At 35.3% G+C, this 15577-nt stretch overlaps 1 protein-coding gene across 3 annotated transcripts in view; it reads right to left on the bottom strand.

The window, feature by feature from the left end:
• Nucleotides 1-15577, bottom strand: part of LOC136038243 (ras-specific guanine nucleotide-releasing factor 2-like) — a 296269-nt gene that overhangs the window by 13942 nt on the left and 266750 nt on the right. For all 3 annotated transcript variants that reach the window (XM_065721353.1, XM_065721352.1, XM_065721351.1), the window contains 4 exons: nt 14346-14506; nt 11307-11511; nt 7099-7275; nt 763-860 (listed from right to left, as the gene is read on the bottom strand). In XM_065721353.1, the coding sequence (XP_065577425.1) occupies nt 763-860; nt 7099-7275; nt 11307-11511; nt 14346-14506 (641 nt within the window). The remainder of the gene's footprint in view (nt 1-762; nt 861-7098; nt 7276-11306; nt 11512-14345; nt 14507-15577) is intronic.

Raw genomic sequence — 15577 nt, 5'->3', positions numbered from 1 at the left:
AAATTCTCTCAATAGACAATTCTTCTCAAAAAGCGTTTTTAAACTTTTGGTTACTATGGACTGTGGTTTTGGTTACTATGGACTCTTTATTAAATTAAAGCTATTCTTCAACCATAAAAAAGTATATTCCAGCTGACATTTAAAACATAAGAGATAACTTGTCAGTCTAGTAGATAGAAGTCTAGTACTTTCATTTCTATCGACAACAAATGTTTTACTCAATTAAGTACTGGACATAACATGACAATTCCTTTACGTCCACAAGCTATCCTTTGACAGTTACTTACCAAAACCGTTATGGTATAAAAACAAAAGTCATTAGTGTACACAGAAGAAAAAAAGGATCAAACTCTGTTTGACGTAGTGCATCCACCCCACCGCCCAGATTCAGAAGGTCCGTAAAAGTCTAAAAATTACTTAACTGACACATTATTTTTTTTTTATTATTAGCGTTTAAGTTAATCTGGTTACCTTACTGACACCAATAGTTCATTATATTAGATTTGCTATATAGAATTTATATAAGTACAAATTTGTCCTTTTCTTAGCTGTCATGAGCATACTCGTTGTTTTTCATAGGCCAGCATGCATTGTTTATTCTACTCTTGATGTTAATAAATAAATTCAATGAAAACTTACTCGAATAAATTAAAAATTAATAGAATAAATTGATACTTAATAGATATTTACATAAATAAACGCTAATAAAAATAATATAAACAAAAAATATAAATAGATGCTTAACATATTAAATTAACTTACTCGCTTTTGATAGAAATGAAAATATGGTGGTCCAAATATGTCATCTGTTCAGCTATTTCTAATGCAGAAAGTGTTTCTATTCCGTCCTTGCTTGGGGTCTGAAATAAATACTTACAAAAATGTGAAGTTGTTACAGACTTTTGAGGCATGCATATAGTTTTGGAAGTGGGAAAGCTTAGGAAAACATCCTATTATAATGAACTCCCCCACCACCCTCACCACCAGAAAGTCTGAGGGGAATTAAAGTAAATTTTCACTGGTTTTGTGAAAGAAAATAGGAAAAATAATGTGTTTGATGCCCTTTAGATTAAGATTTTCAAAGAGTCTACCAGAATTAGAAAAAAATCTTGTAATTGCTTCCAGTGATTTCACTTCTAAGTTTTTCATTCCTATCCATTTTACGTTTCCTACTACGGCACTGGATTATTTCATGTCTTAGAATGAAATGAAGCTTGTGTTTTATTTACATCTTAGTCCTCCCAGATCCCGATTTTCTCCCCCAGACCTTAGTCTGCCACCCCCTCCAGTTGAAATTTAGTTTCTTTCAAAATCTTGCAAAACAAAGATAAACCTGGATAACTCAAGCATTCACACAGATGGGTCAGTTTTCTTTAGGATATCTTTTCCCATGGTACTATATGGTTCATTTTTCATTTCCATTGTCATTTAACTCGATTTAGGATAATTGGCTTCATCTTTGCCCCGCCCCTCAGGATTTTGACACTCGCATAGTGTTTCCCTTAGATGAACATCAATTATAAAAAAAAAAGTAAAAAGATACTTCTACAAACGACTAGCTGAAAGCACTTGGAGTCGCTTGAGATTTACTATAATGGTTTATTGTAGTATATCCAAAATATTAGTTAAAACCCTTTCCCCATTCTTTTACTATGTCCCCCCTCCAATACTATTCCCATCCATCACTGACTGATTACCATTTTAGCCTAACTCGTTTCATAATAATTAGCAAAGGGACAAACTAACGAAGTAATCTAAGCGAAAATAGTGACGAAGACCACATCGCCTTTCCATATCAAACAAACACAAAGTAGAAATAATAGGCTTTTTTTCCCTTTTTTCTTCCAAGACAGTGGAATTCAATTTAGCGGATATTTCGGCCCTATGTCCAAGGGCCGTCTTCATCACAACACGAGAAAGATATATATATATATATATATATATATATATATATATATATATATATATATATATATATATATATATATACGACGGCCCTTGGACATAGGGCCAGAATATCCACTGAATTGAATTCCACTGTCTTGAAAAAAAAAATCCCTATTGTTTCTACTTTGTATTGGTTTGAGTCCTCTGAGCACTATGCTAGTAAGGCCTCCTTACATAAATTATTAAGTTAAATTAAAAATACTGATTTGAAAAGCCATTCTTAAACTATGAGCCATTCTAAAACTCCTCATATCCACCACCCCCTCCCATTATGATCGCTCTGACTGACTTCAATATCACTTTGCTACCAACTACTCGCCACCTGATCCCTCTAGACCTTCTCCTAACAGCAAGAATGTACGCGCCAAACACAAACCCCCTTCCCCCCTTACATCATGGTCTATTCTAATAATCCTCCTATCCAGCCCCGATTACCAACACAGCAGTCAATTTTTAATAGCATTGCAAGAACAAGCATTCGGTCCCTCTAACAAAATTCTCTCGGCAGAATCTCGTTTAACTACGGTATCCCAATTATTTTCTCATATTTACGCAGAATGTATCCATACCACAAAAAAAAATGTAACCACAATTTTACTCCGAGGAAAGGCCTTCAATTAAAAATGTAACAACCATCCAAGGATGACGGTAAATAATTGTATTTTTTGGTAACTAGTATGTTCAAAGCTAAATTTATGACTTCAAGACAGAAGTAGGGTTAACGCCCTCTGTATAGCTGTATCCATCCCTGGCTTCCCTTTCTTTTCTAGAAAAAGCGATATATAGAAGAGCTTAGCTTGAAGAAATAAAAGCGCATTCCACGCCGCCTGTGCCATATAAAACAAAACAGAAGAGACTAAAGAAATGCAAGGACTAAACTTACGAAAAAAAATTGATAGAAATTCCAACTTCAGAGCAATATAGATTTGGATGAAAGTAGCTAGACCCATGTCTTTACACATGCTTCTCTGTGATCGATGCCACACCCTGAAATCATGCAAATATGCTCCCCTACACATATGTCGACTGTCCTGTGCGAGAACCTAATATCTAGACAATAATTCGATTTTGATGGAACATCAAATTGCCATGTCGCCATATCGACATGGTCATGCCGATTTAGAATTTTTTTATTCCTTCAGAGATATGGACAAGCAATTACAACCGGTTTATTATCAGTCAAAACCGATTATCAGTCTATACACGATATCACATTGTGTGTATAGACACACAAGAATGATAGACACAACCTATTATCCTCGTCCAGGAGACAAAAAGGTATAAAAAAAAGAAGAAAACACAGTTCGAAAAATTCTAATTCTCATATCCTGTATCTTTATTTATACTTTCCGTTCCAAAAATGAAAATAAAAAACGATATTTTGTAGTTATCTCGAAAACTTGGAATTTAAAAACTCGAAAAGTTGAAAAATGCTGTTACAAAGTTTTATCAAAGGAGAGTCAATGTGACGTTCCAAGTCAAATTTGCGACCTTAAGGATTTAGTTGCTATCTTTAGTTGAAAAGTTGCTAAAGTTTAGTTGCAAAATATATATATTTTTTTTTTCTTTCAAGTTTTTTTTTTAAACAGGTTGGGCTCAAGCGTTCAGGGCTCCATTAGCTTTAATATTCCTTTCTTGGGAGGGTAAAGTCTCATTATTTTTCTACAAAGAATGAATTTGTGACAGCTGCTAGATAGAATTAGATCAGGTAAGACTGATTTAAGGATCTACTGACTGGTTTGACAATGAAAGTGAAGAGGTCGCGCTTTAACTAAAAATTACTAAGACAGTTTACAAATGATAACACTGAGCAATGTAAAAAACCATATCTGCTTGGATAATCACTCACTTGTTTATTATTGAATATTGTCGTTTCTGTATAAAATGTATTTATAAAGCTTTATTTCCTTCCCTAACTTTAATTAAAGAAAAAACCCAACTCTCTAACATGAAGATTAAGCCAAATGATTACCTCTATCTTCAGTTAAGGGACGACCCCCCTTCGTTACCGAGCCAGTCAGTAGATAAATATCCGGTTTGACCTAATCTGATCTAGCATGATTATGTATATGGTGATTAACTTTAAAATATCAGTTACTATGGGCTAGAGTTCTGCCTTTGCTATTAAACATTTCAACAAAGTTAATAGACAATGTAATATTTGAATTTCTAAAGTCATCTTCCAATACAGTGTAAATGTCTATCCTTCAAGTCATCTTTAAAGGCAATCGCGAAGAAAAAAATTATGCGTACGTGTCTGATCTTGTATATATACTATCGCTTCAACCCGGATTACAAACAGGAAAAAGCCCTTTGGCTTTTTTTTTAGTTGGAATAGTACGACTATCCTCAGTATGGCACCATAAACCAGATCAGCAATTTTTTCAGAAGATGCTTGTATTATCTTAACTTTCAGTTACTATTTGTCGTGGTTTGTTCTTTACTATGTTGCAGCTATATCCGATGAGACTTACATAGTCCCTATTTATAATGAACAATATCAATTCTTTATGTTATATTTATTATTAATTATATTATCTTGTCGAAAGATAAGCGTGTATAAATATTGCATTTACTTATTAGGTCATACATGGTTACAGCCTAAGAATGTGACGTATTCATCAAGCTTGTACATGAAAATGCAGTTTTTTTTTGTAAAAATTGATTCTATTATAAAAGCTTCTTTTTAATTACTAAAGGCACTAGATATAGCAATTTCTTTTAAAACAAGCCATTAAACAGCTTCAGTGCCCAGCTACCTGAGAAAAAAAAAACAAAACAAAAAAACAAAAAAAAACCATGCCATCGATATGTTCAAGCCTCTTTTCTTATTTTTCAAGCCTACATATTTCCTTTGCTGTTCAAGCCAACAAACTGTACGTTTCCTATACAGGAATTTGGGACCAGGCAATTCTAATAGTAAGCTTTGTGTTTCGATCTGACTTATAAGTCATAGGCTACTGCATTTCTTAGTATGGGGCGCGATCGTCTCCTACTAGGTTACTAGCTACCGCTGCAACCCGAATTTTAATTCACAAGTCAAATTTTTTATTATTACCCTAGAATAACTACTACATTTTACATAACTATATTTACATGTTTCTTGTAATGTTAAAAATATCATTTGCTACTACAGAGTTATAGAAAAATGCAATTTTTCGTAAGAAATAAATCTTGTAATTACATATTTCTTATATTATCTTGTCGAAAGATAAGTATGTTTAAATATTGCGTTCACTATTGTGTCATACATGGTTATAACATACAATTACGACGTCGTTCACCAAGCTTGTACAATAAAATGCAGTTGGTATTATTCTAAAATTATTCTAAAACGATTATTCTAAAAACGAAAAAAAGAAAAAAAGAGATGCCGTTGATGCAGAATATGGTCGTTCAAGCCAATTCTTTTGTTTTTGAACCCAGCATATTTTTTTTTTGTTCCAGCGAAGAGACTATAAGTTTACTATATAGGACTTCTGGACAAAGCGTCTCTAATAGTGTAGTTTGTGCTTAGATCTGGAACTATTTTTTCAAGGAGTTATGGGTTATTGTATTTCTTAGTATGAGAGGTGATTGTATCTTACTAAGTTGCTAGCTACAACTGCAACCAGGATATAGTATATGAAAATTAACTTCCTTGTGAAAAATATTGATTTATTCTAATTTTTTAATTACAGAAGCACGTAGATGTGACAAATTCCTGATGTGAATAATATATGCTATTAAAATGTTATAGAAAAATGCAGTTTTTCATGAAAAAATTGATTGTGTTTTAAAAATTATTGTTTTTATTTACAAAAGGCACTAGGTGTGATAATTTACTTTAAAATGAGCCAATAAATAACTCTCTACGATGTTCCAGTGCCAAGCTATCTACGGATGAAAAAAAAGATGCTGTAAATGTAGAATATCATAGTTCAAGCAACTTATCTTGTTTTTTTTTAAGCCAATATATTTTCATTGTTGTTCAGGCCAAGACACGGCAAGATTCGTTACAATGGGATTTCTAACAAGGCGGTTCTAATAGTGTACTTCTTATTTGATCTGACAGTATTTTCAGGAGTTATGGGCTATTACATTTCTTAGTGTTCAAGGCTGAGTTTCGGGATGTGATCGTATCTTACTAGGTTGCTAGTTACCACCGCAACCCGGAATAAAGTCTGTCATTCTTTATATATGGCAATTTACTCTATTGTTCTATGATTTACCTGAAATTTCTGTTATTCTTTCAGTTCATGCCTCCCCAAACCTCTCCAAAATTCTGAGCCCCTCTGTAATGTAGTTTTTCGTACGTACCTGTATGCATTCTATATGTTATACAGTTTTATTTAGGGTGGATTAAGTCTGCTTTTGTGATTATCAAAGACATTGGGAATCATTTTGGCGCTTAGCTTTACTCAGCTTTATTAGTCAAAGCTCTTGCAAAGAAGACGCATACCCTCTCTCAATAAAAAAGAAAACCAAATAGACGTTTTGCTGGAATAGGTAGAAGGGCATTCGGGATCTGATTTTCAGAATATTATGTGCTCTCTTGTGAGAACACAGAACACTTTAGTCTATACTTAGATTTTGTGCCACATATCAAATGAGCTGAATAGGGAGAAGGGCGTTAAGATGCACTTTTTGCACAATGCCTCCTCTGTTGTGAGAAGACAAAGTAATTAGAATGCAGCTTTATGATCAGCTTCATGCCAGCGTTTCAGCTCAGCCTTTTGTGCAGGAATAATATTCCAAAATGAAAACCCAATAGACTTAATAGTGGAATGCCGAAAACAGCGTTGAGGTCTACCTTTATATGCACTAGGACCTCTCTTCTGAGGAGACGAAGTAAAGAAGATGCAGCTTTATCAGTAGCTTTAAGAAGCTTATTGGCCCGGTTTCTTGCGGTGAAAAAAAATCCCTACATAGAAAACAAATTACGCAATTTTATCACCCAGTCTCTTTTGGAGAAGAAATACTTCAAAAGAACAATGAACCAAATTAGTATAGGAGTTGTAAGAGAGATGTTGTGTTCTTGGGTACATCGACTTTTCTCTTGTGAAAAGACGAAGAATTTGATATTTAGCTTTGTCATTAGCTTTACACACCTTTTTGGACTAATGTGCTATCGAAGAGAAATATATTAAAATAGGAAATGGAGAGACTTACTATAGGAATAGCGAGAAGTGTGTTGAGATCAACTTTTGTGTGCATCGGCTCCTCCCTTGTGAGGAGGCGAAGTAACTGAGATGCAGCCTTATGCTCAGCTGGTAAAAGATGTGGACTGGAAAGAACATCTTCAAGAAATTCAATGGTCAAGTTTTTTAATCGCTCAGATTCAAAATCCTAAAAAAAGAGCATTAACTTCTCAGACGCTGCTAAAAAGTAAAATTTTGAAAATAAAAAAATTTAGATGAACAGTAACAGTTAAGCAAACCTAAATAAAACTAATAGAAATGCTTCAAGTATTTACTTTTGAATAGCATACTTATAATTAATTTGACACTTTAATAAGGCTTTCATTTTAAAATGTAAGCCGTCTTGACTTTCCATGAAAAAAAACAAACTCCGAAAGATCTACTTCCGAACAGACCCTTCTAAAACTGGTGAAATTTTTCGTTTTTGTGACACAAATGGTCCACAGTTGGATAACAACAGTTTCACAGATATTGTTGCTAGGACCGATCCGAAGTTACTTTGTATTTTCTAAGATTTCTATTAACCCTTTTCTCTTTTTTTAATCTAGAAGAAAACTACTGAATGTAGCTGTATTATTATAAAACTGAATTGATAGATAAAGATTTGAACAGTATTTTTTTAATCTTTTAAATAATTTTTTACTTTTTATCTTTAAATAATATTTAAGTTAAAGTCTAAATATGAAGTTTAAATATGAAGGTACAATGCTGACACATAATTATGTATATTTATGGAACCAAAAATAAACTGTCCTGAGCTATCAGCGAAGAAATTCTTCTTCTTCTTGTTTGAATAACTTTGGAAACGCTTTCATGTAATCTCAACACTGAATCAAATTCTGAGCACTGCGGTGGTGTGCTGCAGCTGAAGTCAAACTCCAGGTCCGGCATTGCCAAGCAGAGATCAACCCCATTGCAGCATCACAGAAGCAATAGATATTCCCCTTTTCGGGTATGTTTAACGGGTAGAGGTGCAGTTCTACCTAGATTTGTCAATGTAATACATTTTTGAATTCCTTTAAATATCCTAGGATGAGTTTCAGAACGTAATTATCATTAATGATAATAATTTAATTACTATTATAAACCAGAGCTAAGAGCTCATATGGCACTTGTGACGAGGCCGGAAGAGCCTAGAGCTCATATGAGCTCTAGCAAAATTCTAAGAATCAATAGATTGCTTTAAAAGGAAAATCAGAGGCTTAACGCCGGTCGGGATTTAAAATAAGAGCTCTGAGTCACGAGGTCTTTCTAAATATCAAAATTCATTAAGTTCCGATCATCAACTCGCAAGTTAAAAATACCTCAATTTTTCTAATTTTTCCTCTCCCTTCAGTCCCCCAGATGTTCGAATCGGGGAAAAAGACTTTATCAAGTAGATTTGTACAGCTCCCTGACATGCCTACCAATTTTCATCGTCCTAGCACGTCCAAAAGCACCATACTCGCCAAAGCACTGAACCCCACCATCTAACTCCCCCAAAGAGAGCGGATCCAGTCCGATTACGTCATTCACATATCTATGACATTTATAAGCTTTTTCCAAGATTTATGGTTTCCCCCTCCAGCTCCCCCCAATGTCAACAGATCTGGTCGGGATTTGAAATAAGAGGTCTGAGACATGAGTTCCTTCTAAATATCAAATTTCATTAAGACCCAGTCACCCGTTCTTAAGTTAAAAATACCTCAATTTTTCTAACTTTTCCAAATCAACAACCCCCAGCTCCCCCAAAGAGAACGGATACGTACCAATTGTGTCAATCTCGTATCTATAACTAGTGCTTATTCTTCCCATCAAGTTTCATCCAGATATCTCCACTCTAAGCGTTTTCCAAGATTTCTGGTTTCCAAGATTTCTGTTTCCCCCCTCCAAACCTCTATGTCCCTGAATCCGATTCAAATTGAAAATGAAGCATCTGAGACATAAGATTCTTCTATATATCAAGCTTCATTGAGATCCGATCACCCATTCGTAAGATACCTCGATTTCACGTTTTCCAAGAATTCCGGCTTCCCCCTCCAACTCCCTTCAATGTCACCGGATCTGGTCAGGATTCAAAATGAAAGTTTTAAAGCACAAGATCCTTCTAGATATCAAATTTCATTAAGATCTGATCACCGTTCGTAAGTTACAAATACCTCATCTTGTCTAATTTTTCCGAGTTACTCCCCCCCAACTCCACCAAAGTGAGCAGATCCGGCCCGGTTACGTCAGTCACCTATCTTGGACTTGTGCTTATTCTTTCCACCGAGTTTCATCCTGATCTCTCCGCTTTAAGCGTTTTCCAAGATTTTCGCCCCCCCCCCTAATGGCACTGGACCCGGTCGGGATAAAAAATAAGAGATCTAAGTTTTGAGGTCCTTCTAAATATGAAATTTCATTAAGATATGATCACTCTTTTGCAAGTTAAAAATACTTAGTTTTTTTTCTAATTTTTAGAATTAACCCTCCCCCCAACTCCCCCAAAGAGAGCAGATCCATTCCAGTTATGTCAATCCCGTATCTAGGACTTGTGCTTATTTTTCTCACCAAGTTTCATCCCGATCCCTCCACTCTAAGCATTTTCCAAGAGTTTAGGTTCCCCCCCAACATCCACTTCACCGGATAAGGTTAAAATTTAATATAAGAGCTCTGAGACATGATATCCTTCCAAACATCAAATTTCATTAAGATCCGATCATTCCTTCGTAAGTAGAAAATAACTCATTTTTCTAATTTTTCAGAATTAACCCTCCCCCCACCTCCCCAAAGAGAGCGGACCCGTCCCGGTTATGTCAATCACGTATCTAGGACTTGTGCTTGTTTTTCCCACCGAGTTTTATCCCGATCCCTCCACTCTAAGCGTTTTCCAAGATTTTAGGCTCCCCTCCTCAATTTCCCCCAATGTCATCGGATCCAATCGAGATTTGAAATAAAAGCTCTGAGACACGATATCCTTCCAAACTTCGAATTTCATTAAGATCTGATCACTCCTTCGTAAGTTAAAAATGCCTCATTTTTTCTATTTTTCCGAATTAACCGGCCCCCCACTCTCCCCCGGATGGTCAGATCGGAAAAACGACTGTTTCTAATTTAAGCTGGTCCGGTCCCTGATACGCCTGCCAAGTTTCATTGTCCTAGCTTGCCTAGAAGTGCCTGAAGTAGCAAAGCCGGGACAGACAGACAGAGAGACCGACAGAATTTGCGATCGGTATATGTCACTTGGTTAATACCAAGTGCCATAAAAAACAATAAAAACAAAGTTTTAACCAATTTATATTACTATAAACGCAGAACAGAATACAAAATTTGTATTACTGTAAATATAGAAAAGACTGCAATGTTACCCCGATTTATAAGAATTTAAGGGGTAAGTTAGTCCCATTATAAGAATTTAGGGGCCTGTTAGTCCCTTTTAAGAATTTAGGGACTAAATTTGTAATTATCAGCCATTTCATGCTAGACATAATAAGTCAGTTGTGTTACACTACACTGCAACTGTGGCGGGAATTTTTCACTGAGCCTTTTTGAAAGCCAAGTAAGCTGAAAATGAATTAAAAAAAAAAAAAACAACAAATAAACTTGAAATGAACTTAGCCAACTAAAAGAAGGTCATATTCTAGAACCAGTTTCTTAGGCATGTCTTAGGTGTTTTGATACAATTTCAAAAGTAGAGATACGGCCTAGATAAGGCTTGTGCGTGCTTACCCCCTCATGTGGTCTTATCCAAGTTTTTTTTTGTACAATTTTTCTGCTGTTTTTTCCCTTATTTTTGTTATTTCAATTCTTAACAACTGAAAATATCGAAAATAAATAAATAACTTAAATTGATATCACCGCAACACCAAATGGAGTGATGTTGGTAATATAAAGAGAGAATTACAAACACGTTACGAAACCACACTAGCTTTACATGACGATCGACAGAAAACAAAGAAAACGAAGAAAAAATTAATTAAGAAAACCAAACGAGGATGATTCCAAATTACCCTCGTTTGGTTTTCTTATCTTTTTTTTAAGTTTCTTCGCTTCTTGTACAGCAAGAGCTACGTTACTATAGCGGTTATTTTGGGCTAAGAATGCAGCCATGAAATTAGGAGACGACATAGTCTAGAGCTTAAGGTATTAACTTCTTAATAGCATTTGGCTTAGAATCTCTGGTGATGCATAAAAATGGAATATAGGAAAAGAAAATACTACCTGGTGATGCTTTGAAATCCAATGCCGAAGAACATTTAAAACCCTCATTGTTGCTGCTGATGACATTACTGATTCCTTTCTTTTGAGTGTATCACGACGACTCGAGTTTCGGGACTCATTCAGAGCACGGAGTGCTGGCTCTCGGGGGTTGCTGCAACCGGCAGTTGCAACAGCAAATGCTGCAGCAGCATGTGACGTACTACTTCTAAAAAGTAAAAAACAAAATAATTACTTATTAAAAGTAGATTCTTATTAAACTAAAGGGAACATAGATATTCCCAGTTTTGTTAAAAACACTTGCCTAACTCTGAGTGACGCCGTTTGGCGGGGGATGGCAAAGGGGGCAGTTTAAAAATTATTATATAGCCCATGCCCCTTGACTCTCCGGATGTGGATCCCTCTTTCGCCGCCCCATTAATAATTCTGGAGCTACGCCCCTGCTATCTATCAACCTGTCACACATTGTACTAAAGCTGCCTATTATATTTACTAAAAAATGTATATTCCGTCAGAAGCGTGCCATTTTCTCTGCAACCAAAGAGCTGCCGCTTGCACCAAAAGGCCACGGTTTCTCTGCAACCACAGAGCTGTCGCTTGCACCAAAAGGCCACGGTTTCTCTGCAACCACAGAGCTGCCGCTTGCACCAAAAGGCCACGGTTTCTCTGCAACCACAGAGTTGTCGCTTGCACCAAAAGACCTCGGTTTCTCTGCAACCACAGAGCTGTCGCTTGCACCAAAAGGCCACGGTTTCTCTGCAACCACAGAGCTGTCACTTGCAACAAAAGGCCACGGTTTCTCTGCAACCACAGAGCTGTCACTTGCACCAAAAGGCCACGGTTTCTCTGCAACCACAGAGCTGTCACTTGCACCAAAAGGCCACGGTTTCTCTGCAACCACAGAGCTGCCGCTTGCACCAAAAGGCCACGGTAAGCATATAGTAGGATTTATTATTTTTTGATCCACTCATTGATCGAGTCTGTATAATGATATTATTTGGAATATTTCTTAGATTACTCCTTGAACTTGTAAATAGCAAATTTAATTGAAAATAATCTTATAAATAATAGGAAATAATAGGACAATGAAATAATAAAAGATACTAGGAGAGCTGTTTTATTTTCCCATCCTTTTTAGGTGCTTTTTAATAAAAAAAAGAATAAAAATGCAAAGCAATTTCAAAAATGTAATTCGGCAGATAAAAAAATATGACTCTCAGCTATCAAAACAAAGTTGTCAACTCACGTTAAACATTGAAACCGTTATAAACAATTTAAAACAAATTATGTTTACTAAAACTAGTTACAATATTTGTTTGATTAAAACTTAGATTAAAATTAGTTAAAGATCAAAGTTAAAGTTAGATTGAAGTTAGATTAAAGTTAGTTAAATATTAGTTAGATTAGATTTGTTAGATTAAAGTAAGTTACATTAAGCAAGTTTTGGTATAGAGTTAGTCAATTTGACCATGACAGAACTATTTTGTACTAAAAGGAAAAAAGAAAAATTGAGTCCTGTTTAGCACTAATTTTCATCTTTTTTAATGTGTTTTTGTAACAAAAATACCGATTTAATTGTCAATGATGTGCTATGACGAAAAAAAAGAAACAACGAAGAGAAAACGGAAAAAGAAAGAAGGATTCTTCTAAATCTGATTTTCGGCTATGACGATTCTAACAGTGCAGTTCAATATAATACTATTATTTAGAAGAATAAAATTGTACTACTACTACCACTACTAACAACTCACCACAAAACCAAGCCACCTGAGACCAACACAGCTACGAACGCTCCTCTTTCATCCCAATTTATTCAAAGCCACCCTGTTTATACCCTCCCAGGAAGTTCCCATTTCCTTCAAATCTTTCTTTATGACATCCTCCCACCCCAACCGTGGACGACCTGCTTTCTGTTTAGCCCTAGAAGGTTCGCCGAAAACGACAATTTTTGGCAATCTATCATCCTTCATCCGTAGAACGTGCCCTAGCCATATCAACCTTTTTCTCATGATAGCTTTAGGAAGCGGGATCGAACCACACTTTTCGCACAGCCTACTCTTTGAAATACGGGCAGTCAGCCGGGTACTCAGAACAATCCGTAGGCAATTTCTCTGGAAAACATCTAGCAAATCTTTATTTGCTTTTCGGAGCGCCCATGCTTCAGAGCCATACTTGACGACTGTCATCACTGTGGCTTCCGATATTCTAATCTTCATTTGCACACTTATCATCCTATTCTTCCAAACTTTATTTTTTAGTTGTGAAAAAAACACCCTGAGCCTTACTTATAACTTAATAATAATACTATCAAGGTAAGTGAAGCTGTTCACCTGATCAATCTATTCGTTGCCAAACGTCACCTTTTCGTCTTCACTTATTCCTAGCCTTAGTGACTTAGTCTTCTTAACATTTAATTTCAAACCTACTCTAGCACCCTGAACTCGGAAAACCTTTAAAAGTTTAGTGATTTTGCTCATACTTTCATATAGGATGTTTAAATCGTCAGCATAATCCAAATCCAGGAGAGTTTTTCCTCTCTATTTGATTCCGTGGTCTCCTATTGCTTTTCTTGTGCTTCTTAAGACAAAATCCATCAAAATGATCCATATAAAGGGGGACAGAACACAACCCTGCTTAACTCCTGATTTAATATGTAACCAGCTGCTGACCTTATTTCCTACATAAAATTGCACCGTTAAGGTTAATCTAAATAGTAGTTCCAGTACCTGAATCAGCTTTAAATGGCGATTGTTCCTAATTAGACAAATTTTTTTTTTCAAAATCCATTTTTAAAAATAAGGGCTAGAGTTTGTTCTTTACTAGGCTGCGTTAGACACCGAAACACGAGATGATATGATTTTGAAAAGTTAATTGACCTGATTTGGCTTCTGAAGGGCTCAGATAAGTTTTTCCTTGACTACAAAAAATATTGTGAACTAGATTCTTATGTTTATAACAGTCCGTAAGTATATGGCCTGTATAATATTATCATTTAGTTCTTCCCTTAATATCAAGCCAAGTTGAACTAAATTAATTACTAACCTTCTTTGAGACTGGCGATGAGATGTCACAACAACGCCTACTTTTCCTCCAAGTTGAGGAGAGTCTGGATGGTGGTAAGCCGACCGTGATGGCGGAGGACCCTCAATACCGCCGTCTCCAGAAACTCTTTTCATCCTTATTCTTCGACAGCGATAAAAGCTCTGTAAACATGACAATCATGGAGTTTCAACAGTTCCTCGATTAAATTTCAAAATTAGCTTATTGAAAATGATAATTTATTATAATCTCCATGTCATATAAAATGCAATGATAAACAATGAAATTAAAAGAAAATTTTTAATTTGGGATGCATACCCATGTCAACTCAAACCCTTAAAAATAAATATTGCAAACGAAAACATCTGCAGTCGGTGAAAAAAAAATTGAATGGAAAATCAACAACTGTATAGAATCAAACCCTAAATCAAACAATTGGTGGTAACGAACTGTAAGTAAGGAGTGATCTGCACTAATAGAAAGCAAAACTCCCAAAAAAGAAGTTTTGATATAAACATAGAAGAATTATGTTAAAGAATGTATATTCTAGACCAGCATTGGCCGAAATTCATTATTATGGCTTTGTAGGACGAAGGTAAAACCGTACAAATGGTTTTTATTAAAAGGGAAGAGGGGGAGAGGGGTTAAGCCATGTGTCTGGGTAAGGTTTTGTATGATCTCAACTGAACAGTTTGTGTTTTCACCCATTTCAAGAGGGAATGGGGAAGGGAGAATGCACTAAAATATTCATAGGTATGTTTTTTTTTATTTTTTTTTTTTACAGAGAAGCAGTATCAGTTGGAATATAAGCTCCGTCAAAAAACAAACAAAAAAAAAATAAATATTCTTTACCTGGGAACATCTAAAAAAATAAATTGTGCAGGAGCTATTTCAGTGTATTTTAATTATTACACTATTTAAGTGTAATTTTGAAGATTCTTTTTTTGTCTTGATAAGGGGGAATGCCAGGGTAAAGCTTAGAACTGGGGCTGTTGAGAAGGGAATGTGTTTTTCCGTTTCTTGATGTTGTCACCGCTGATTCAATGTACACGTATATAGTTTACATACAAGAGTGACGCTCCTCTTATTTTATCCCGTTCAATTTTTCCTTTTCTTTCATTTATTTTTTCTTTGCTAATAATTTCATTTCATTTAATATTTTGTTCTCTTCCTTTATCCTGTACAATTCTTCCTTTACTTTCCTTTTCTGTATCTTTTCTTTTCGTAAAATTTTC

Source organism: Artemia franciscana, chromosome 17 (genome assembly GCF_032884065.1).
Source record: "Artemia franciscana chromosome 17, ASM3288406v1, whole genome shotgun sequence".
Classification (NCBI taxonomy): Eukaryota; Metazoa; Arthropoda; class Branchiopoda; order Anostraca; family Artemiidae; genus Artemia; species Artemia franciscana.
Note: the sequence above shows the minus strand (reverse complement) of the source record. Positions and strands in the feature narration are given on the sequence as shown.